Source organism: Megalops cyprinoides, chromosome 9 (assembly GCF_013368585.1).
Source record: "Megalops cyprinoides isolate fMegCyp1 chromosome 9, fMegCyp1.pri, whole genome shotgun sequence".
NCBI lineage: Eukaryota > Metazoa > Chordata > Actinopteri > Elopiformes > Megalopidae > Megalops > Megalops cyprinoides.
The window spans coordinates 37,451,324-37,475,718 of record NC_050591.1 but is presented as its reverse complement, the minus strand read 5'-3'; the positions used below and the strand labels follow the sequence as shown (position 1 = coordinate 37,475,718).

Here is a 24,395-nt window from a genome sequence, read left to right as displayed (position 1 = left end):
CACTTACTCCCTAAAACTAAATCCAATCCTCTGAAATCCAGCTTGTGTACTTTTAAATTAGCTTTAATGCAGCAGGCTCTCTTGTGCTCTGCTTAGCTCTATCTGATGTGCTTTGTTATGTGTGTGTTTTGTAAAGGAAAGGCTGTCTGGAACACCTGTATTTGTTTATTTTTAATCTCTTTTTCTTATGGAGCTTATCTCTGATGGTTACTTCTCTTTACCACATAAGAATTATGTAAACAGGGGTGGTCTGGAACATCACTACTAGTCAGCAGGAGTTGAGCTTGGAAGCCATGTGTTTCCCCAAAACCTCTACTGATTTTACAGGATCACACACAGGCTTACGCTGAAGTTACCTGAGACACACCTGCTCGGAGACATGACTCTCAGTCTTTATGGTTAATCAGTTCAGTTATTGAGTCACAACAGAAAATGGTCAGCGCTGGAGTCATTAGTTTGATTTTCCATTCAAATGGCAATTTGAAAAAGAAATGTTATTACTCTAGATAGTTTGCATACGTGTTGGTCTGGCGTACGTGCATGATTGGGTTTATGAGAAAGAGCTTGTTTGTGCCGTTGGGCCTGTGGCCTATGAAAAATATTTCATGGAATTCTGTCCTATCAGAACACTTCACGATGTTCCATCCTATCAGAACACTTCATGGTGTTCCATCCAATCAGAGCGCTTCATGGTGTTCCATCCAATCAGAGCGCTCCATGGTGTTCCATCCAATCAGAGCGCTCCATGGTGTTCCATCCAATCAGAGCGCTCCATGGCACTGTGTTCTCTGCTATTTCCTCAAACACAGGGAGCTACCATGGCAGAGGGGTCACCTCTGTTTGCTCACACCGGAGGGGTCACCTCTGTTTGCTCACACCGGAGGGGTCACCTCTGTTTGCTCACACCGGAGGGGTCACATCCACTGTTGTGAAACACGTGCGGCCGCTCTTACGTCTGACATTAAGGCCAAACACACAAAATACACCAACGCGAACAAACCGAGAGGACAGATAAAAGCAAAACATAAACACAGCCTGACCTCACTGCGTGATGATGAAGTCACCACCAGAGATTAAATCAAACTTTAGGGAGGTGAAAGAAACTGCGTTTTGGTGCAGTGCTGTGTTTGCTCCAGCGGAGAGGGGGAAGGATAGCAACCTTTGCTGTCAATTCAAATGTGTTCTGAGCCACTGGCGTGGCATGACCCCTCCCCTGCCCTTGAACTTTTTATGTAAGCACTACAATATCTACACATTGTTATTTTATTCCTGGACTTTGCTTGCACTTATAATTATTTGCACATATTCGTGTGTAAATGTTCCACATGGACTTTGCCCATTATCTGATTTGTAAATTGTTGCATAACTAAATTGCTGCTGAACTTTCACCCAGTTCCGAGCGCGAGGCGGATGGGTTTGCTGCAGAGAGTGAGTGCCTGAGGCAGGAGGACAGAGCCGTGCACCGCGGCAGCGGCAGAGAGACCAGGCCTGCAGAATTCCTGCAGAAATGCCTCTACGTTTGATGTGCATTGCTGTGCTGCTTGTTTGATTTTGCCACAGGAGTTTCTCGAAGGCAGGGTCACTGTAAGTCAAACGGAGAGCTGCACGTGATGGTGGTGTTTAAATGGAGCTTTCTGGAAAGGTCATTTCCTTGTCGAGGTCGTTAAAAAAACAACACGCATTTCCGCCCTCCGCAAGCCTGTAGCCCGTTTGCATGAATTGGAGAAGGACCAGCTAGATGACTGGGGTTTGGCTAAAGAATGGTTCCTACAGTCTCAGCTTTTCCAAAGTACTTGAAATAAATTTCTTGCTCTGTTTAGATACCAATGTTTTATGCTAATTGCATGTTCATATCAATCGTTTTGGGAGTAGCCCTGGGAACCCTGCAGGGAGAAATCTCTAAGAATCTAGTCGGCCCCTAGAGAGCTTAGGGCATAAACCTGGCTGTCGCAGCATTGACTGTGTGTTCATGGTGTGTTAGGACTGGGTCATGGCACATCACATGCACACTTTTTTTGTTTATGTCTTTGATTTGGCACATGCTGCTGATGTCATCACACAGCCCGAGGCTGCCTCTCCTCCCCTCCAGGTGAGCAGGTACATAAAACAGGTGAATCACTGATCGGAAGAGAGGGATAAATACCCATGGCAGAATACCTGAATTTGACAGATGTTGGGGGCTATTGTCTGGATACAGGTTGGGTGGGCAGACCAGCTGACAGCATTTGGTTTATGCTTACAATTTCCTTCAGGGGCGCTAATCGTAACAGGCAGCAGTGTAAGAGATCTTTGTTTGTTCAATGTTAAAATCCTGTTTATGTCTACGCTGTCGCGAAGTTTGGTGTTAGATATTCCAGACCACACCCAGCATACCAAATTGATGAAACAGATCTTCCTGAATCACTGCAACAAAACCTTCAATCTGCTCTTTATCAAGTGTATTCAAAACTGTAAGGTAAAACAATGGCTGCTGACACCAATCAATGTGCAAGTTTGACCTAAAAAAATAACTACTGCATATGTTTGGAATTTGGTTGCACAGGAGAGGTCAAGGAACGGTCTGTTCATGAGTCAGATGGTTCTGCGTTCTTTGTGGCCTTTGTACCGATCATTTGAACGTTTTATTATCAAATTGATGAAACTTTCTCATGAACATAACAAATATTTTGGCACATTAATCCTATTAATCCTATTATATTTAGCTGTTTTGCAGATGCTGGTTCAAAGCTAGGAAGTACCCACGTTGTTGCATGATGCCTGCATTTGCTGGTTGTGGTGGTTATGTTGTGTTCCTAGTTTTTCAGGCTAAAAAAATGTGCCTTGGGGTTTATCTGGTGGCATTCCTGCCTCTCAGCCAAGTGGGGCCTTCCGAGAGCTGTGCTGTTTCCGAGCAGAAAGGTTATTGGGACTTTCACTGAATGAACTCAAACACACGCCAGCATTGGCAGGCGTTCAATGCCCCCAGCTCCTGCCCTCTCCCACAGGCCAAGGGGATGTGGCATCAGATACTGGTGTTGAACACATATCCGTACGAGTTGGGTTCATTGTACCATTTTGAGTAACAGTTTTCTGTTGGTTTTTTCGAAAAAAAAAAAAAAAAAAGGGAAAAGGGTCACTTACATAAACTGAAATGCCTTCATCTCCCATCTCCCTGTACTTTGACAAATTTGACGTTTGTCTCTGCTGGGGGAAAAAAAAAAAAAGAATTACTGATCAAATAGTTTAGAATTTTTTCTAGGAGTGGGTTCCAAGAATTTCCCCCAATAACATGCTGTCAATACCTGCCACGTGGAAGCTGCAGGAACACAGAGCTGGCACTGTGACCTCACACCTGTGACCTCACTCTTCCCTGGTGAGTCAGCCTCGTCGGCCTGCATGTATGCGTGATATCACTGGGATTACATCTGATGGGCGCTGCGGGAGTCCGGGCCCTGGGATGGTCCAATGGGAGACGGCAGCACCGGCCCCGGCCGGGGGCTGGGCTGTGTGGGGCTGGCTGACCCTCCACGTGGTGTTTATTGACACAGCCAGGGTGCAGACGCAGGTGCTGATAAGCAGGAGCCGCTGGCTTTAAAGGCAGGCAGTGTGGCAGGGGACACCGAGACGCTGGCACACAGGTAAGCTCCCACCACCCCCGTCCTCCTGCAGGTAAACGCCCTGCGCGGAAGTGCAGGGCACGCTAACAACCGGGACCGTAAATCATTCTTTTAACCGTTATTCCGGAAAAAAAATGCCATTGTCATCAGGGACTTCTTGACGTCTCTCATTGGATATTGCAGCCTTTAGCTGAAGCAGGCAGAAATTGAGACAGAGCAGCAATACCGTATAGCTTGAACTTCTGTTTTTTCTTCTCTTTCAGACTGAAAAAGGCATCATGCATCTGAAATTAGTGGTCTTTGCATTCTACCTTTTGGCAGCAGCAGGTTAGTGCTTCCTCTCTGAGTCCATGTGAAATTAAATAGCTTTCTCTCTCCTCTCTTTGGTCTGCAGGGAGCAGGTTTATCTGTCCCTAAACCAGCAGCATATCTCATTAGATCTTTGTTGAACTTACTTTCAGCATATCCAGTTCTGCCAAATGACGAGACTTCCTGGAGAGAACGATCATGGGATAGCCCCAGTCAAACAGCCAATCAAGCGGCTGATAAAACGCCGGTTCTCAAGCATGCGCAGTAAGTCTGCAGGGACAGTGAGTGTGGTGATGAGGAGGGTTTTGCCAACTGCTTTCTCAGTTTATTACCATTTTACTCCCAAATTAAGATTATCTCTGACATTATGGTATCAGGTAGATGGACAACAACTGTACAACTGATAATACATGCATTATAATATTTTATATCAATATATTTAAATTTTCATTGCATATTTATTTACATAGATATGCAATGCCATCAACTTGTTGTTGAATGGATTCTGCAATATATGCAATTTTAAGGCATTTATTAGAATTTATCAGGTGTGCTTTTGCCTTGTGTGTGGCTAAGAATGTCTGACTGCATATTTTATGTACTGAACTGTATTGCGTTGTTGCTCAAACTAGCAACCTTTCAGTTATTAGCCGTACCGCTATGCCACTCTGCTGCCCCAAAAGCAAGGCAGCACCAGTGCTCATTACATTATATTCGTTTAGCAGACACTCTTATCCTGAAAGACTTCCATCACAACAGAACAGAAGTGTATCCATTTAAATGAGCAACAGTGTCAGACCAGGCTCACAACACTCCCAGATCAGTGAGTGTGAGCATAACAGTATTCAAGCACTACTACAGGTTAACTTGTGCCTTTTTAAATTAAGGGAAGCCAAGTATACACACTACCATACATTACAGTCATGACATCACAGATCTCTTCTGTGTGGAACTGTATGGTGTGTGTGGAACTGTGTGTGTGTGTGTTGTGCTGTATGGTGTGTGTGGATCAGTATGGTGTGTGTTGAGCTGTATGGTGTCTCTGTTGAACTGTATGGTGTGTGTGTGTGGATCTGTATGGTGTGTGTGTTGAGCTGTACGGTGTGTGTGTCCGAGCCCCCAGGCGTAGGCCCCCTGGCTGACCCTGTTTTTGGTGTGTGCCCCTGTCGCAGCAGCGGGAACTGGAAGCAGCAGCTGGAGGACAGTGAGCTGTACTCGCGGGACGTCCCGGCGGACTGGCCGAAGCTGGGCGTGGCGTCGGAGCGGCTGCGGGCGCGGCTCATGCAGGAGCTGAGGGAGCTGAGGGAGAAGCTGGCGGCGTATGCCCCGCCCCCTGAGCAGGGCCTGCCTGCCCTGCGGGACCGCCTCGCCCCCCTCACCCGACACCTCCGGGGGGCGCTCCACACCAGCACCCAGGAGCTGTGCACCCAGCTCTCCCGCCACGCCCAGGGGCCGGAGGCGGAGGGCGAGGGGCAGCAGGAGGCCGTGTGGCGGGTGGGGCTGGCTGTGGGTGGCGGGCTCCAGGACCTGTCTGCTCACCTGGAGGAGTTCCACACTCAGGCGTCCGGTGCCCTCAGGGAGCTGGGGGGCACCCTCACCCAGCCCTCCCAGGAGGAGGTGACTGCGGTGCTGAGGAGGGAGGTGGAAGCGTTCAGGGCGGAGCTCCAGAGCAGGGCGGCGGCTCTGCGGGTGGGGCTGGAGGAGACTCCGCCCACTGTGCAGCCCCTCGGGGAGCGGCTCTCCAAAGGCGTGGCCCAGTTCTGCCACGCCTCCTCAGAGCAGAACCAGCAGCTCTCTGACAGGATAGAGAAGTACCTGGAGGGGCTGGAGCCGGGGGAGGGGCAGGGGCGGGGCCCAGGTGAGGTGACCTCACCACCCCTCGGCAGCACAGGTTCCCTGAAAGAGGACTTCTCCCTCAGACTGAGCGCGCTGCTCCGGGACATTATGCAGACCCTGAACTGACTGGTGCCTCAGCTGCGTCAGCCACGATGACTCAGCGCTCTGCTGACATCACAGCCTGTTACAGCATATTCCATGTGAGATGGCCGGCTTGAACGCTGCAGATGAACACAGGGCCCTGTGAGGTGTACGAAGTACATCCTGAACATTTATGAGCTTCCACAGTTTTCAAGCATTTAGCGGTCACCATGACGGGCTCTTGCCAGGCTAATCCACATCTAGATCACTCAGACCTGGGTGAAATCCAGCACAGGACAACGCTCTTCTGCATCTAATGCAAAACTGGAGTCCTGGTTACTCTAGGAGTCCAGAGTTTACACTGCAGTCAGTAAAGGCGATCTTTATTTTTCATGTATGATGGAAAATTTGTCTTGGATGCAAATGTAAAAATTGTAATGACTGTATATTTAGGTGACTGTTCAACTCTAAAACTGTATCAAGTGTCAATGTGTGCTGTGACATAAGTTCTTGATGTATTTAAATGTTGTTGTATTGTACTTCAAGACACCATTGATAAAAAAAATACTTGATGTAAATGAGTATGAGTAATTTGCAACAACTGTACAATTCAATCTTTATTTAATATTTCTGTCAAAGCAATATACAGAGCAGCGGCTGGTTGAAGGACGAAGCAGTGATTTTGAGCTTGGTGCATTAGACTAACAGCAACCCCTGGCTCTACACAGCATCACCTGTTTAAAGCTCACAATCAGCATTAAAATATGGATTAAAATATACACAATGAGAACCCCAGTGAGACCCCGCTAATGCAAATACACCAGGCATATACCCACTTTACAGGAAGCATAATCAAAGCTCACACTGCAAATACTTACATGCGTCTTTTCAAGGCTGAGAGAGTGAGAGACAGACAGACGGACAGACAGACAACGCGCCAAACAGGCTAAAGAGGTGAGATGTTGAGACAGAGGCAGAGGAGGTGCTCCAGGTTGTGGCTTTAGTTTTTCTTAAAGTGGATTCTGTTAAATGTGTTCACACACAGACACAGCACAGCTGAGACAACCACTGGAAGAGATGTGCTCTAGTACCGTACAGCTTCTCAGAGCTGTCAACATCCATGCAAAGACAATGCTTTTAAGAGCTCAGCTGAGGTGTCCCTCTTGTGCTTGTGGAGGATCATGATGGTGCAATTTTTTTTAAATCCTTCGTCTTTTAGAGTGGCACATAGCAAAAGCTATTCCGCTGATTACAATGGCAGTCATGTGTTATGCTAGTCAGAACTGTTTCTGGGCTTGCGAGCGCATTATTTACTGCATAAATCACATATATGGAATAAAATCAATACAAACACAATAAACCAATGTGCAATATATGCAATCTCTTATGATTATATATTTTAAGGTTTGACAAATATATATTCTTTGATCATTTTTCTTTTTCTCCCCAGATATTCATCATCAGGCTAGTCTTGGTTCATAATATATACATAGATGGGGGAAACAGCTATACGTTATATAAATGCTAAAATCCAAAAAAGACAGACGTATCAGGCTCTAACTGCCAGCATTTACCCTCTCTATGCTCAGAGGGAGAGAACATTAATGACCAAAATGGGAACATCCTTAATCTCTACAGTAACGTTGGGCTTTGTAGCTTGTAACGTTGTAGCTTGCGGAGAGCAGCGTGGTGGAGCAGGCTACGCAGCTAAGCCAGGCGGCCTCGAACCTTCCTCCACTGGGGGGGGGTCAGTTGAAGCTGCGGGGCATCATGCCCCCCAGGTAGAACTTCTTGAAGGCGAACCAAGCACCCACAACCAGCATGGCTGCCCCGGCGCAGGCGAAGATGAGGCCTACCACCAGGCCTGTGACGTTGGGGCTGTCTGTGCTCTCAGAGCCACCTGCAGGAGCGAGGGGAACAGTGACCAATACACACCCCAGCATTTCTCTCACCTCAGAGTAACACACTGACACACACTTACTGTACCGCAACACACTAATACACACTTAATTAAACAATATACTAACTCATGTTTACCATACACCCCTTTCAACACTGATCTCTTCCTCTTGATACACGCACAATCACATGTGCGCATTCACATACCTACACACACTCACACACACACACACACACACACACAGGCTCTCTCTTTCAAACACACACACACACACACATACACATGCACACACACACACACACACACAGATTCTCTCTTTCACACACACAAACACACACACACACACAGGCTCTCTCTTTCACACACACACACACACACACAGGCTCTCTCTTTCACACACACACACACACACACACACACACACACACACACACACACACACAGCACATGTACGGTGAGTATTATACTGACTGTACGCAGCAGAAGAGGGCTGGCCTGGAGCGTCTGTCACAGAAACAGAGAGAGGGATATCCTGTTAGCATCGTTATACATACAACTGAGCAAACATAAGACACCGCTACGTTACACACGCAACTGCATGCCAGAGTGACAAAGAATAGATGCCTCAGGCCGGTGTCACCAGCCACTCGTGTTACATAATGTGTAATGGACACAGGAGGGAAACTGGATTTGGTGACAGTGAGGCGTACCCTCAGCTTGGGTGTAGATGGGCCCCACAGACACTGTGGCTGAATCTGCAGACTCCGACCCAAACGGAACCACCTCTCTCCTCCTCCTCCTCTTGCTGCAAACCTGCAGGAAAAGCACTCAGCTCGTGAGGTGTGTCCTGTCCCAACGGCTGAGACCCAGATCCGGTCAAGTTTGTCTTTCAGTTAATGGACAGGGATAGGATTTGGCATTCAGAAAGCCTGACCCTGGATCAGTGGTTGGGGAACGAAGTGCAGTGCACTGAAAATCTAAACATCAAAATCTAAATCTAAACTGCTAAGTAAAACACCACAACACACCACACAACACTACCCAGCCTGTAAATTCCTTAAAACAGTTTCACAGGTAGATGGAGTAGACTATTACCCTGCCTTGGTGACATCACATGTAAAGACACCCTCTCCTTCTAGAAATGATTGTGTCATTAACATTTAGCCATCTAATTTTTGCCCCCACCTCTTACATGAGGCACATGATTGGCCATTTCCCTGTCAGTCACACACTACTCCAGGGAATGCGGAAATATGATTGGACGATGGCTCACAAAGGCCATCCTATCACATGAATGCCTGAAAACTGAACCACAAACATCTGACTGATGAGGTTGCAGGTCAAACTGGAACAGAACAACCCTTCCCACGCTCAAGAGTGATGGTCCAGCCCCACACGGGCGTCAGTGTGGTCCACTCACGTCCAGAACTTTCTGGCAGTTGCTGGGCTCACACAGCCTGAGGATGCAGTGCAGGTATAGGCTGGACTTCTCCCGGTCCCGGTGCTGCACGAACCGGAATGCCTCGAAGAAGAAGCGGGAGTTCTTATCAGCCCCGTTTAGCTGGATGGTGGTCCTCTGATCCACGTTACACCTGTGAACACCGGCACCCAATCAAAATGCCAGCACCGTGACTTACTGCAGCATACAAAAACCTCTACACACATCACTTTGCCGACACATTCATACTAATAACACTAACACTCATGCGATTGGTTAGCTGCCGTACCCGATGAAGAAGTCATGCTTCTCTCCGAGGGACACATTGAAGGGGGACGGTGTGGCGAAGCAGTGGTCCAGCAGCACGTGAAAGCTGGGGGGAGCAGAGCACAGAAAAACACCATCCGTCAGCTCATCCAGCCTCACACAGAGCGTTACAGAGAGGGAGGGCACCTCTCAAAACAGCGTCCAATGCAGAGGGGACTCTGTATAACTGTCAGCTGTAACTGCACATTGCGTATGGCAATTCAGCAATTAAGCAATCAACCTTTATCATCCAAGTGGGGAATTTGGAGGACAGGAAAGCATTGCTGGCTGTAGAGCAGCAACCAAAAGACTCACTCATCTGACTGCACCGTATTCTGACTCTGTGCTAGTTTGCGCTCTGTGTACATATTTTTTCCATAATTTCAGTATCTGCTGGATGCCTCAGTACATGCTGAAACGACAGAGTGCTTTGAGGTTGGACAGAACAGCAAGCTAAGCAGAGCCATCTTACTTTCCGGTCAGGTTGGTGGCCTTGACCTCCACGTAGACCTTGGTGCGCAGTTCAAGTCCCGTTTCCGGGACAGCCAGCGGGTGTGTGTAATCCGTGTCCTGAAATCCAGATGAGCAAGGAGAAGATCAGAGCGGGGAGGACAGCTCTACAAACCACTTGTCATGCATTTCCCCCTATAGTAAGGCCTGGAATACGGCCTCAGCTCCACTGAAATGGTTTAAATGATGAACACAGTTTGCTGTCTCCACTCACATTGAACACGGCCATGCTGAGGGTGTTGATGAAGGTGCCATTGTTGTCACTTGTGGCCACTGAGACTGAAGACCTGGGAGAGAAAGATGTGTAAAACAGTGGTACATCCAGCTCAACCACACACCTCTCCCTCAACTCCATTTCAGAGTGATGTAGGGTACCATACCACGTTTTTGCTGAAAACTTCATAAACCCCTGTTAAAACTAGTTAAACATGTTAAATGATCATTTATAGCTAATTGACTGATTATTTATCACAAACTCTGTCTGATAAGAGTACTGCCAATGTAGGCAGTGCCCTCCAAAACCTCAGAAACAGGTTTGCTGAATCAAAAGTGCTGTTACAGCAGCGTGAGGGGTTGGGGGTGTGGGTGTACGAGCCAGCAGGGCGAGACTCACGCCACAATCTGGGTGTTGTTCAGGAGGTACTCCAGCGGGTAGCGGCAGGAGAAGTGGTAGTAGAGGTCTGTGGAGTAGCTGATGATCCCGTCTGAGGACCGGGGGGTGTCGATGTACCCCGTTATCACCACCGACTGGATGGTGGAGAAGGAGCTGAAGATCCCAGGACCAGGGGTCTCGTCAACAATCTGAAAAAACATCAACCGTGCAGCTTGTAACAGAGCAACCTGCAGCCAAGCAACCACACAGCCTGTAACAGAGCAACCTGCTGCCGAGCAACCACGCAGCGTTACAGATAGAGTGTATGTTCACCACAAGGTCCAGACACAGTGGTCCAGATTGATATTTAAAGCAGCATATTACCCTACAGGGTTACGTTACTTGTTTGCTTAACCACAGAAACTTATATCATGTAATTTATGTAGTGTTCAGCTGGATAATGAGGTTCAAAGGCAAACCCTGAGGCTACAGCAATCCGTTTACAATCTCCTTGTTACGGCAAGGTCTGCCTGACCTGGCACAGTAAGGATACTCATAAAAGATAAGTTATGTAAGTGGCCCTGCGTAAGGACACCTGTAAAGCAAAAAAAAAAAAAAAGAAATCCAATATGAAGCTGAGATGCCTCAGCATAGGACTGCTGAGGAAGACTAAAACATTTTGGAATTATACTTGCATCTTTGCGGGACTGAAAACCATCCCATTGATCTGATGTGAAAGCTGAGCTGACTCGCATGAATCACTACTCTGTGATGACCTTCAGTATCTTTGCATGTTCCTTCCTATAACCCTCAAACCTATCCTGTAAAGTGTGCAAGGTAGTCTTCCCTCCATTTAAACACTCACTCTATGGGGATATATTAAATATCTTTAAAAATGTTATGCACTTGTGTCTCTACCAGCGAGCTTGTACCTTGTCTGGCCAACTCTCGAAACCTGGTCATGCAACACTTTTATTATTGTGACTCCATGTATGGCTTTCGCTTGTGTTGTACTCTGTCTCACTTATGGCTTTGGATGAAAGCATCTGCCAAATGAATAAATGTAAGGTAAAATTTAGTCTTTCCTCCCGCCTTCAATTTTACTGATATGTTTTTACACAGTTACACATTTACATATGATTAGATATTAATACATTTATATCCAGTTACAAATTGAATACATTTACACACAGCGATGCATTGGCTACTGCGTGTGCGGTGCTCACCTGCAGAGACTGCCGACAGGGGTTTTCCTGGCTGTGGTTGACAGGCAGCTGGTAGCGGATGACGGGCGGGTCCACGCTGGAGTCGATGGTGCCCTGGCATAGGCTGTTGTTGTGCTGACCATTCAGAGCCAGCCCGGTGGGGTCGAACCCGGCCCACTGTGCCGTGCACAGGTTCACCTCCAGAGTGATGATGCTGGGACCGCACTCCACCGACAGGTCGCTGTTGTCTGTGGGTGGGGCAGAGAGAGAGGGGTGGTCAGGTGAGGGAGGCGGGACGGGGTGAAGGGCGTGGCCCTGACGGACGGACAGACGGACAGACAGGCTCACCTGGGACCTTGTTGTACTGAGAGGAGCAGTTGTACGTGCCGTGTGCAGGCTGCAGAAGCACGGCTATCACACAGAGACAGAGGCGCAGCATCTTCACTGAAACACAGCGAGACACAGGTTTATCCCTGCCCTGCTAAACACACACACACACACACACACACACACACACACACACACACACACACACACACACACACAAATCAGCCATTCCTCTGTACAGGGGACAACACTCAAACACACAGACATGCACGCTGTTCTCACCCAAAATTGAGTGCAATTACAGGCATTCAAAATGGCTAGGTGTACCGCCATTTCCTGTTTCAATCCAAACAATGAAATATCCTCAAATAAAGCACCATAATAATTTAAATTTTTATATAAATAGGGAAAAACCTTCTTAATTCAGAACAGCACAACAGAACAAGAACATCCAGTGAGAATTCACCTATTTTACAAAAACCCTCAAATGCCTTACATCCATATGACAAGTAAGTAATTTACCTTGATCAATTAAACATAAAATCTTGCATCGCTCCAAAATACAATGCAGAGAACAGAGTTTTAATCAGAAGAGACAAATAATGTGTTTATTGTACCCAGGTAAAGATAATTATATTTGCATGATAATTAGCAACCAAATAAAACCAAAAAAAAAAAATTCCAGATACCCTCTGAACAGCAATATGGCTAAACAGTGTATAGACCTTCGGTTAGAAAAACACAGAAACTAATAACATATACTCTTGTACACTGAGTAATGCACATTCTCATGCCTTTAGTAATCAGTTTGCTAACCGGACCAGGACCTAGGCTGTTGCACCTTACCTTGCAGGGTCTGGCGGAGAGGGTCACTGTGAGATGGGTAGTCAGATTTGAGTTATATAGTGACCTGGACCTGGAGAGATATGCCCCTCCCACACACACCCCAGAGGTACAGGGTGTATCTTACCATACCTGTCTCTCTAACCACCACCCCCCCACCCACCCCCAAGCACCCAAACCACTTCCTCCCAAAATGAGGCTCCAACTCCACTGTACCTATCACATAACAATGAAACAGTTTCACATAGTCTTTATTTATTCATTCTTTCATCCCTTCATTTGTTCATTCATTCATTCTTACTGTGGAGACGTTCCAAGCTTCTCAGTACTAAGTGACCTGCTGGGTTTTTTGGCGTGAATAATCCTATTTTTTCCCATTATGTTACTTAAGTTAACATTAACAATTAATGCAAATTTACCCAGAGAGCCTGAGAATGTGAATGCAAGCTATGATGATGCTGAAAGTGACGGACTTTGTGAAAACTTCTCTAAAATATTTCAGTTTGATGAAGGAAAAATAGTAATTCATCAACACATTAATTCATTGTAACCCGAAGTGTTTCACAGAAAATACAAAACAAAATACAAACATGACAAAGAAAAAGCAATTCACAAGAAAAATCAACACAGTAACGTAAAATGTCAAAAAAGTAACAGTGAATTAACTTCTTTAAACTTCTTTAGCTGTGCAAAAACATCTTTGATTTAATAAATACCCAGTTACCCTGAATCTTTACCATGTTAAAGCAAGGATCAAACCGTAGTATCAATATAGTTTAATACAAGTATATTTCTCTAAGCATCTTTTTTAAACTTTGGGTTTAAAGGTCACATGTTGGTCTTTTTAAAAAAAAAAAAACGACAGATTGAAATCAAAGTTGAGGAGTTCATAGAAAGATTAAAAAGCCATTTCCCTGTAGCACATATTGTATGCCTGTATGTAACTCACTCATTGACTCATTCAACAATGATAAATGCAAGTTCAGTATGTATGGAATTAGCTGTAATTCTATATCATTTTATGCATGCACAGCATTGTCTATACTGAAGAACAAGTTGTCTATACAAACTTGAATTGTCCCTTGTGGGACAAACAAGATTCTATTGAATTGAAAGAAATGGGATAGAATTACATTTTACACCTTTCCTCTCCAGCATGCTTCTCTTGCCCACATAGATACAGCGTATTTGATCAAAGTTTTAGCTTTGGTTGCCAATCCAAGATTGAGGGGAAATTTTACTTTAATTTTTTCCACACCAACATTGACATTTTTTGTTTCTTTTGCAGTTTTCTGTCATCTCAAAAGAAATGTATTTCATATCATTTACATAACTTCATTTATATAATATCTTAATACATTCAAGCGTCACGAGCCTCTCTGAGCTGCATATATGGAATCCAATCTGTGAAGAGCTATTTCTTACATGAAATCAGATTTTAATGACTGATGCTTAGCTTTTAATCCATCTGCTGAACTGCAAATAAAATGTACATGTTTGTACATTTTAAAATGTACAATGTTGATGGCATTTATCACAAAGCAGCAAAATACATGGTGGAAATGCTGAATTTCTTGGTTGAGAACTGCAACCCAAATGCACAGCTGCTAGTAAAACAAACAAGGGAATGAACTTGAACTGAATGGCTTTCACCCACACATTAAAATGTATACACTTCTCTTTACCGGGAAACTGTCCAAAACAATGGGAAAGTTTTGTGTTTCTCACATTCCCTGCACATTTGATAATCACTGCCCCGCCGTACATCTCCAAACTGTACAACGAAATTAGCAGATAAAGAGAAACGATTGTTTGCATATTGTCAAGGGCGCCTTTCTTTCCCTGGGAATAAAACAATATGAAACTTGGAAATGCGATAACAAGCGCCACAAGCTATGATATTCAGCGCTCCAAAAATAGCCTTTGTTAGCCTGGCTCGCATGCAAACATCCCTCCTCCTTTGTGCCCCACAGGCAGGCAGAACAGGGCGCGCCTTCCTCAGCGGGGGCCTGACTATGGGCTACCGCCGCAGCTTGATTGAGGGGGGCCATTGTCTGACGCAAATAACAAGCAGAAACATCCAGTCCTGTTAGCGCCAAACCGCCGTTGGTGAGAGAACACATTTGTCACTTTATACAGATATGTGTCAGCCGGTGACAGTCATCGGCTTTATTTTTGCCTTCTTTGAAAGGTCTCATCAATGGAGACGTTTTGCTAGTAGAGTCGATGTGGATTCCAGTGTGTTCTAATCCTTTTCTCAGATTCCATGAGCTCTGACTGCTGTAGGGAGTCTTTCTGAGAAAAATATCTGCAGGTTACATAAGATCTGGACATTCAGATGCAGTCCAGTTTCCTATAATTCCAAAACATGCTTCAGAGAAGGCATCTAATACTCGTTCCTTTGCCAGACGCCTTTAACCATATCCATACCTGTACATTCAGATCCAGTCCGGTTTCCTACGATTCCAAAACTGTTCGACATCGGTCGTCTTACATTTACCATCATTCTTTTAGCAAGACCATTTCACCAGAAAGACTTCCAATGCAAAGCCAAATCACGTATCTGAACAGTACAGATGCAGAAAACAGCAGCGACATTTTATCAAGCGCTCGGCTCCTCTTTAGGAGATCCTAAACCACTTTGGGCAAACTCCTGACTGCGATGCAGGGTTGGGAGATGAAGACGCAGCGTGTGGAAAAATGCGATGGGCTGCACCAGCGCAGCACCGGGCAGGGGGGTGAAGCCCAGAGCTGCTCTGCCTCTCTGCAGCCGAACCAGCATCCCGCACCTGCCAGCCCTCCAGAACCACCGACCCACAGACTGGAGGGGGAACTCTGGCACAGAGAGGAGGATGACCAAGCGTCTGGCTGGAGCACAGCCCTGCAGACACCAGGACCAGGGTTACAGAGCTCCTCCAAAAGGACTTCACATATGAAAACGGGGGGGCCCATTCATCCTCAAATTATGTCTGTTCCAGTCAGTGAGCAGTGACGGGTGCATTGCAATGAGGCAAGAAACATTCAGAACTCACACACCTGTGCAGCAAAAACAGGGACAGGAGCTTCAGTTCATGCCTTACAGTGCGGGACAGTGCAGGGAAGGGGAGACCTCCATTCATCCCAAAACCAGTTCATGTGTGAGGAGGAAGACACCAGTTCCTTACCAAAAAATGTTAGTATGGATAAATAAGGACGTAGATCTTCTGAAGGGATCACCGTTTTCACAAAAGTTACCGGCCCATCAAATTCCAAAACTTACCCATCTTAGGTGCTATGCAAGTATCTTAAGTGATGCAGAACAACTCCTCATTTGAATGCGTACATGATCCCGCAGTTATGAAAACGGCGCGGATGGGTGTGCACCGCGCTGGAGGTCGCGGTGGCATCACCACACAGCGACGCCATTGTGCTTCCCGAGCAGAATCGGGATTCCCTTCACAGCGGGAGACAATGGCAGCTGAAACGCGATCACGCTCCCCGCGATAACCGACGGCAATCGCGCCCGCTTAAGACGCCGATTTGATCGGGAAACGGGATACTCTGGGAATTGTCACCCCGCGAAAAGAGTAAAGAGATCTGGTCCTGTACACAGCTTCATGGCTGATTCATGGCCCCTTACCTAGGGCACACGGATGACATCCCCTCTCAATCACACCACCAGCTAATTTTTCCTTTTCACAATCACGGCAGTTACTCCAGGTGGTTGCGTCACATCTCGAGAGCCATTGTCCGGGGTGAAACCTCGCCCTTTCGATGGTATTTAGGGACATATTTTCCTCAAGTTCATATCAGATCAGAAGGCCACCCCCAAAGATACCTTATGAAACCGAAGAGGTTAAAAAACAACCTGACTAGAATTATGGATAAACACGTGCTCTATGGCAACAGAAACAGTCAGAGTGACCATATTGGTAAAAGGTCCCCTCCTTCAGTCTAACAGGTTCTCATTTGCCACGTTTGGGACAGAAAAACTGTTCGAAAACATTTACACCTCATGCGACTTTAGTTTAGATCAATTAGAAGACAGTGAAACCCCTCGCCCACTTTCCCAGTGTATTACCAAACAAAGGAATTTTAAGGCAGGGCCTCATAAGTAATCCTCAAATGCAGCATTACGACATCAGATCAATCCTAGGACAGCGGAGAAGGCGTTTCAAGAAGCTCCACTCAGAACATCGCTGGCACCTGTTGGTTATGAGCTTGCAGCTGGAGAAATGGTCCTGTTCTGCCACCTGCTGGTAACATCAGGAACATGCAGGCAATTTTACCACGGCTATTACCATCTGTATGAATTCGTTCTTTTACGTTGGCACGACGTCGATATCATCAGGATAGAGATGGGAAAGTGGTTGACTTCTCCAAATGAACTGCAAGAGGATGTCCCAACCAATCTCTGAGCACTTGGTACATGCAACTTTCTCTGGTGTAACATGTCTACGACTGCCTTTCAAAGGACAGCCATTGTCCAAATTATCAAAGAAACAAGCATGTAAAATTTAATTTTATTTTTCAGATGAATCTTTTGAGGTTTCACATCAAGTTAAAAGACAACATAAAAGGCAGTTTTAATAAAATACTGGAGGTATTAAAAACACTTAAGCAAGACCATATAAATAATTTCATATTTCAAGTTTTAAAGATCTGTCCTTAAATACATTTCCTGAAGCACATCTCTCATGTGGCGGATGCCCAGCAACGCCACACAGGTTAGGCTAGGAGCGGTTCTTGCTGACCCAGTGGTACCGGTCCACTCGAGGTCCAGAGAAGGCAAAGGAAGGCCTGTAGTTTTTGAAGGCTTTATGTTGGGGGTAATACCCCGGGGTAGACTGGTGCTGCTGGTAGCCATCCCCAGGGTAGGGCTTCCTCTTCTGGTACTGCCCCCAAGACTGCAGAGGCGCTGGAGCAAACTCATTGGCCTAGAGGAAAAGAGACAGCCAATAAGCTGCAAGTCCTAGCAGAACATACACCTCAATCAAAATCATGCAACAAGGCCCCACTCCAACTCTTACAAGCTGTAATAAATCTAACAGGTTTTATATTCTTGCACAAGTTCTTCAAAATTAGCCACGAAGTACACAAGACTAAGACTAAAAGGTTTGAAAAGCCAGTCATTCTCCCCAATTCACCAGCCAGTCCAGGTGTTAAGTGTGCAAAAAGGGAATTCAAGTCCCTTCAAGCAGAACGTTCCAGTAGTTTCCCAAAACAAATGCTCCAAATATAGCTGCCTTTCATTTTATTTACTCTTCAAAATGTCTTGAAATCAGCATTAGTTTGACTTTTTGAAACAAAAGGTTCTCCAAAGTTCATGACAAAGGCAGATACTTTAAACCCTTTTTTTGGTGCAGTGTAAAACATTTTGCCGACTTCACAGATTTTTACATTTTTGCCATGTGGGTCATTCGACCAGACTTAAGTGTTTTACATCTTGTCCTCCACCTGTTGTAAAGTCCTGTCTGAGGGCACCTGTAAGCTGCAGGCGACTCACCTGGTAGACGCTGTTGGGGTTGCTCACGGTAGGGATGGTCTTGGGTTCGGCTATACTGCTGCTGCTGCTACTGATGCTGCTGCTACTGATGCTGCTGTTGATGCTGCTGTTGCTGTTTCCAGCCTCCTCGTCGGACGACGTCCCCGAATGGTAGTCCGAGGAGGCCCTCTCCACGGCGTTGTTTATTCTGCGGGAGAACTCGCCGTCCTCGCCCTGGCCTTCCAGCTGCGCCACGCAGAACGGCGTGGTCTTCTCGCCGTACCTTGCGGAGAGCGTCAGCCCCCAGTTAGCCGGGGTATCACGAAAATCGCAAAAAAAAAACGCGAACCTTAAACGTAGAGCCCTCTACTGAGGAAGCCACGCCACTGCGGCTTATCACCTGCAGGACACCTCGAAAGGGTCCACCCAGATGGTCATCTCCTTCGGCAGTCCCAGGTCCTCGTACTCGATGTCGCTCTGCCGACAGGCTCGTTCTATTGTCGGGTCCCTCCTCTGGGCTTTGTTCATTCGCAGACACCTGTTTCGAACGAGACCCAAAGCGAAGCGGTGCGATTCCGTCACGACGTGCTGGTCAGTTCAGGAAATTGGAGACTATTGCACGTTACATTCACGCAGCATTCGGGGGTCCGTTCGGCGTTGGACCTGCGCAAATACGCGCAACTTTTCGCAATTTGTACCCAAACGCAACTAGCCAGTGCAATTTAAATGGCTACGCTCATTCCACAAAATACTCAGTCTTATGCGAAAGAGAAAAGCTGTGGTCCACGTGTACGCCAATGGTGAAAAACATTCGATCCATTTAGGTATGTGCAATCACATTGCATAGGTTTGAGGTGCCCGGTATACAATGTCCACTTCAATGAACGTATGGTACAAACACACATGCAGTTATGCCAACTCTGTGGCTGAAGTTGTATCAACAAAGCAAAGTAACATTTGACTTCCAGAGACATCACTTAAAACCCAGCAGTTAAATCCGTCTAGAAAAAGTTGGCCCACAGAATGGCCAGTAAATCTATATGCATCCAAAAACACCGAACACAGCGGCACAGGCATGCCAAAGTCGGACACGGTACCAGAGGTCAAAAACACAGCCCAGAGGACCTAACGTTAGTGCAATTTCATATTGGAGGATGAGATTCTCGGTTTAAATACTAAACAGGCAATGTGGGCTGTAGTCATTAGAATGCAAGTATTTTGGACACAGTGTGTAGATCTGATGACGATGAAAGCATTGCGGTACGTTAGTGTAGCACTCACCGGTAGGCCTGGCCTTTGGCAGGATTGTCCGGGTACCAGTGGGTCTTGTATTGTTCAAAAAGGGCTGAAGTAAGCTCGGCTGCGAACCTCTCTCTGCTCCGTCTGTCCAGTTTTCCCTGTTTCTTTGCGAGCCTCGTAATGAAGAACACAGTGGCCGCAATCTCTTCCTTCATCTTGTGAGCGCAAAGTTTTAAAGCGTTGAAGTTGCGATGTTATGGTTTTTTTACTACTATTAAAAACGCCCGATAAAATACCTTTCACAGCCACGTATATGACCTTAACACTTGCTAAATAAACTTGTTTCAGAGCTCAAAACAGCTATTGGTTTGTGCGGCTGTTCTAAATACCTTTGCAACAACAGCCCTGTATTACCGTTTGCACGCGCTCAGGTGTTTAAATACAGACAGGTGAGAGCCATTATTGATAGGACAGGTGCTTTCCGTAATTAGGGGTATCCTTCGCACCGCGATTCCTAGCCCAGAGGTAGCCAGCTAAAACATAAGTACAAACAGCTACTTTGTTGTGAGATAAATAAATAAATAAGAATAGATCGAGAAATCCCGTGGCTAGTTTTGGTTTAGTGAAAAACTATCTAGAGTTACTAAAACTGGAGTACAATTGTGTTCTAGGAATATTGTGCATTAAATGGAACTTGCGAATCTTAGTGTACACCACTCTGTGCTGGCCAACCAGTAGCTTGTTTTCATCAGCCACTGTGAACTGTGGGACCGGGGCTGATTATGTACTTTTCTTTTGGCATGTGACAACATGGTTGGGTTTTTTTTTTCCAACAATTGAGCTCTGATGCTCAAACAAGAAATAACGGCAGCAATTAAAAGTGAAAAGAAGGTGCAAGTACCACGGATAATGGATGCCTCTGATTGCGTTACCGCAGTGCAGCTACCGTCACACACCGGTTAGGTTTAGCATCCCCACACGAAGCCACAGATTGGACAGGCTGTGTCAGAACCCAGGGGTTCACATGTCGTATGAATGTAGAAAAGAAAAAAATGTCTTACACTGAAATTGCACATTTTACCAGTACATGACAAGCTAGTGCTGGTATGAAGCAAAATGAAAATAATATTTCATCATGTTTGTATGGTTGCACTTACGTGGTTGCACTTAGTTGCAGGTACGTTAGATGCATACCTTATCCTCACTAATTGACTGTAAATATGTCTGTGAGGTGCTGCTTCCTCAGAGGTCCTGAGAGGCAGCTGAAATATCCATTTTAAAGAGAGCCTCATTACTGAGAAATAAAGTGAAACTGCTGAACGCTGCCAGGCCTGATCGTATTCCGGCTGTGTTTGCCTGGACGGCCACCGCTGGCCCGGGGAAATGCAGCGTTTGAAGCCATCGGGTTTTTTACAGAATGTGATGGAAGCAGCTCTCTGTGTGCTGGAGAATTTTCAGAACACATCGAGGTGAAACGCAGCTTTCTCCGTCCAGCTGGACCGGCTCAGTCACTCTCAGTCCAGGCGCTGATCTCTCTTAGGAACTGTGTCTCGACAAACACAGGCCCTTCACAGGACCAGGGAGGAGAGCCTGCCGTCTGTCTGTCCCGGCCAGACTCTGCTTGCTTCCTGACTGTTGAGTAAAAGACATCAAAGCAAAATAGAAGACTGGGCCTCTAAGACAAGCTCCATGCAACGCATTCGGCCTGTTTTATTGTGAGATTAGCGTGACATGGATATACCGGAACTAACTCCCCACAATCACCACCCCCCACCCCCTCGCCCTTTTGTGGGGGCTCGTGTCTGTAATAAAGGCCTGAGAGAGAGGACTCTGCATTCCAACTAGAAGAGTGTTCAGCTGCTGGACTGCTGCCAGCCTCTAGCACAAGCGAGCTACACATGAAATTCAACTGTTCAACCACACAAAACAGTTCGTCTGTGTTCTCCCTCCACTCCCAAAAACATGTGGCAGAGGGTCTAAAATCTGCTGATTACAGTTTGAAATCTCAGAGAATGTGAAGAGAATAAACTAGAACAATGATACATATGGAAAGATATGAACGATTAATTATGAGTATTTATTACTATTATTACTGTTATTGCTATTATTGTTGCTGTTGTTATAAATGGCAGTGGTAAAAATACATAACACATTGATGACTTGATGAGCATTTTCATTCAGCAGTGTGTGTGTGAGCATGTGTGTGCACGCCCGTGTGTGTGTGTGCATGTGTAGGCACGCCCGTGTGTGTGTGCGTGCATGCATGTGTGTGCACGCTCGTGTGTGTGTGTGTGTGCATGTGTGTGCACACCCATGTGTGTGTGTTTGTGTGTGCGTGCATGCATGTGTGTGCATGCTCGTGTGTGTGTGTGTGTGTGCGTGCATGCATGTGTGTGCACACTCGTGTGTGTGTGTGTGCATGCATGTGTGTGCATGCACGTGTGTGTGTGTGTGTGTGTGTGTGTGTGTGCAAGGTGTAGTCACAACATGGATAGAAACTTTCTTAGTTTTTAAAAAGGATCTGTGGAGCACGGATAATCGTTTTTTTTTGTAAATATGTGAAATCATTTTATGTGTAAACATTATGTAGTCTGATTTCCCATCAAGGTATGAATCATAGCTGCAAGCTTCTGTAGAGTTCTGTGCGTTCTTTAATCTGTCTGTAACAGACTATCCTAAAATAACTGCATGAGTCAAGACCAATCACACCGTTATGGTTACAGGATGGTTGGTATGGCGACCGTAGCTCAAACTTCATCATTTGGAAAAACATTTCGCCAGGTGGTGTCACCACCAATAGAATAGGCAAGTGTAAAACGCACATTCAGGTAGTCACAGTGAAATGGTCCCAAGGTCTCTGGGTGGAACAGGCTTTGCTGAAAAGAACGTTTTGCTTCCTCTGACAGGTGAAGCATCCAGAGACAGAGATCTAGTCATTCAATCAGACAAATGAATTAGAATTAGAATTAGAAGTAGAATGCCTTTATTGTTATTGCACATTGTTGTACAACAAAATTTGCTAAAAATGAGTCAGTTAAAGCAAATTTTACAGTTGCATTGTCCAAAAAAAACATGTTAACCAAGAGGAAATTTCAGAAAAACCTGAGAATTATTCTATGGACTCAGGAGAAGGCAGCTGAAAGTGGTGGAAATAATAATGCAACACAAACAGGGGAAGAAGTATTCATATGAATGAGATTGTAAACGGAATGGATATTGTTTTATTAATAGTTTCATTATTAATATTGTGCATTATTGTTATGACAGTATGCATGAGAATGTTTTGATTCATTTTTGTGCAGTGGATTCTCCATCTTTTTGGTTACAGAGTTTATTTCATTGGGATTTGCTAGTGGCTCTGAGGTCACACTCTCCTGTTCTCTGATTGGTTCAGTGGTTAGAAGGCACTCCAGGCTGGATTTGTGATCCAGCTGTTTGGTTGCCCATCAGTCTTTGGTGGCCTTTAGTGTGTTTGGTGGCCTTTAGTGAGTATTATAAAGAACACTACCAGGGCTGCTGGTCAATACCAACTGACTGCTTTATGACGATAATTGTCTGACTTCCACCACACCAACTTATGGGCTGACAGCATTGCTCTCAGTGGGCAAGTCCAGACATAACCCAAAGAAAGAAATCCTTTCTCCAACGCTGTTCCTCTGGTTACTCCAAGCTGACACAGAGACTGCCTGCCAACAATGCTGTCTGTCTCTCATCTCCATGACAACAGACAACAAAGTGAAGAGAGAAAAAATATTTTTAACAATGATGGAATTAAGGAAAATATACATATCATAATTCTGTTGTATTGTCTCCACTGGAAGATATTTTATTTTCGGTTACTGTGAGGAGGTGGGTTCTTCTGAAGTTATTCTAAGGTTCTTGCATGCTTTTTGTCTGAACAGGTGAAAAGGTACTAACAACCTCTGTTTAATTCTGGTCAAACGTCGCTTGCCAGATTTCTTACATATTTATAACTTCACAATACAACACGCATGAAGTGGGAGCAAACGAGTGAGTATTAATACTGCAAACAGAACGAGTAAAAAGATTAAAGTGCCACTGTGACGCTATTAATTGAAAGGCTGGTGTCAGGGGGAATTTCCTCTTCCCTTACCTGTGGAGGGAGATCCACCTGACTGTTGAAATCTCCAGCAGGTTTGACTCCTCCTACCATTACAGTTTGCCCTTGACTACGAGGCGTACACAGACACTTCCAGACATGTGACTGCCTGGCAGAGGACAGATGAATGCACTCATAAAGAGTGTCAAACCTGAAGCCTCATCATTAAAGCTGTCCCTAGTTACGCCTCAGTAAGCTTTATTTATCCTGAGGCTTGGTAAGTATATCTAAATATCCATATTCAAATGTTCTCAATTCAAGTAATGATGTGCAATATGAGAAGAGGATCAAGATGAAAAAAGAATTAGATAGTCCTGTTGTACTTTGGATTTGTATTTAAGTACATAAAATGAAAGAATGATTTGGATTCCTGCAGCTACTTTTAGAAACAAAATAACAGCATAAAATGGTATGCTCTGTGAAATATTGAATTCAATCATATTTACTATTAATACTGTTAGCTGTACAGGAACCACATGAAGTATTTTTATGTACTTTGTTATAGTGGTATGATGTGTAATTCATTTAATGTTTGCTTTGGTCTCTAATGTGCTTAAACAGGTGAATTGTACCCTGTGTGAGTGTCAGTAAGACCAATATCACTTTAATTGTTCCCATATAGCTCTGTC

The 24,395-nt window shown here is 45.5% G+C and overlaps 3 protein-coding genes across 3 annotated transcripts; 1 reads left to right on the top strand and 2 right to left on the bottom strand.

Annotated features, from left to right (window-relative positions):
* Positions 1-3,195: 3,195 nt before the first annotated feature.
* zgc:162608 (uncharacterized protein LOC100037332 homolog) lies at positions 3,196-6,195 on the top strand. The gene is made up of 5 exons (XM_036537439.1): positions 3,196-3,352; positions 3,528-3,617; positions 3,860-3,923; positions 4,058-4,169; positions 5,078-6,195. Exons 3-5 carry the CDS (start codon positions 3,875-3,877, stop codon positions 5,865-5,867), a joined length of 951 nt encoding a protein of 316 aa, XP_036393332.1. The 5' UTR covers positions 3,196-3,352; positions 3,528-3,617; positions 3,860-3,874; the 3' UTR covers positions 5,868-6,195.
* Positions 6,196-7,570: 1,375 nt separating this feature from the next.
* Positions 7,571-12,212, bottom strand: LOC118783844 (zona pellucida-like domain-containing protein 1). The gene is made up of 10 exons (XM_036537801.1): positions 12,122-12,212; positions 11,795-12,021; positions 10,590-10,777; positions 10,191-10,263; positions 9,939-10,036; positions 9,450-9,533; positions 9,143-9,314; positions 8,433-8,535; positions 8,194-8,226; positions 7,571-7,722 (listed from the first exon to the last, which is right to left on the bottom strand). Exons 1-10 carry the CDS (start codon positions 12,210-12,212, stop codon positions 7,571-7,573), a joined length of 1,221 nt encoding a protein of 406 aa, XP_036393694.1.
* A 5,443-nt stretch (positions 12,213-17,655) lies between these two features.
* Positions 17,656-19,861, bottom strand: btg4 (B-cell translocation gene 4). The gene is made up of 4 exons (XM_036537515.1): positions 19,689-19,861; positions 18,808-18,945; positions 18,429-18,690; positions 17,656-17,859 (listed from the first exon to the last, which is right to left on the bottom strand). The coding sequence occupies exons 1-4, from the start codon at positions 19,859-19,861 to the stop codon at positions 17,656-17,658; spliced, it is 777 nt and encodes a 258-aa protein (XP_036393408.1).
* Between the last annotated feature and the right edge of the window lie 4,534 nt (positions 19,862-24,395).

Excerpts from the sequence above, each read along its gene's own strand:
- btg4 (XM_036537515.1), bottom strand. The coding sequence starts at position 19,861 with ATGAAGGAAGAGATTGCGGCCACTGTGTTCTTCATTACGAGGCTCGCA. Across the intron at positions 18,946-19,688 it reads GCCAAAGGCCAGGCCTACCG|GTGTCTGCGAATGAACAAAG; the intron begins GTGAGTGCTACA and ends CGTTCGAAACAG. Across the intron at positions 17,860-18,428 it reads ACCCCAACAGCGTCTACCAG|GCCAATGAGTTTGCTCCAGC; the intron begins GTGAGTCGCCTG and ends CTTTTCCTCTAG.
- LOC118783844 (XM_036537801.1), bottom strand. The coding sequence starts at position 12,212 with ATGCTGCGCCTCTGTCTCTGTGTGATAGCCGTGCTTCTGCAGCCTGCA. Across the intron at positions 9,534-9,938 it reads GCCACCAACCTGACCGGAAA|CTTTCACGTGCTGCTGGACC; the intron begins GTAAGATGGCTC and ends TGCTCCCCCCAG. Across the intron at positions 7,723-8,193 it reads GCCCTCTTCTGCTGCGTACA|GTGGCTCTGAGAGCACAGAC; the intron begins GTCAGTATAATA and ends TCGCTCCTGCAG.
- zgc:162608 (XM_036537439.1), top strand. The coding sequence starts at position 3,875 with ATGCATCTGAAATTAGTGGTCTTTGCATTCTACCTTTTGGCAGCAGCA. Across the intron at positions 3,924-4,057 it reads CTACCTTTTGGCAGCAGCAG|CATATCCAGTTCTGCCAAAT; the intron begins GTTAGTGCTTCC and ends ACTTACTTTCAG. Across the intron at positions 4,170-5,077 it reads CCGGTTCTCAAGCATGCGCA|CAGCGGGAACTGGAAGCAGC; the intron begins GTAAGTCTGCAG and ends CCCCTGTCGCAG.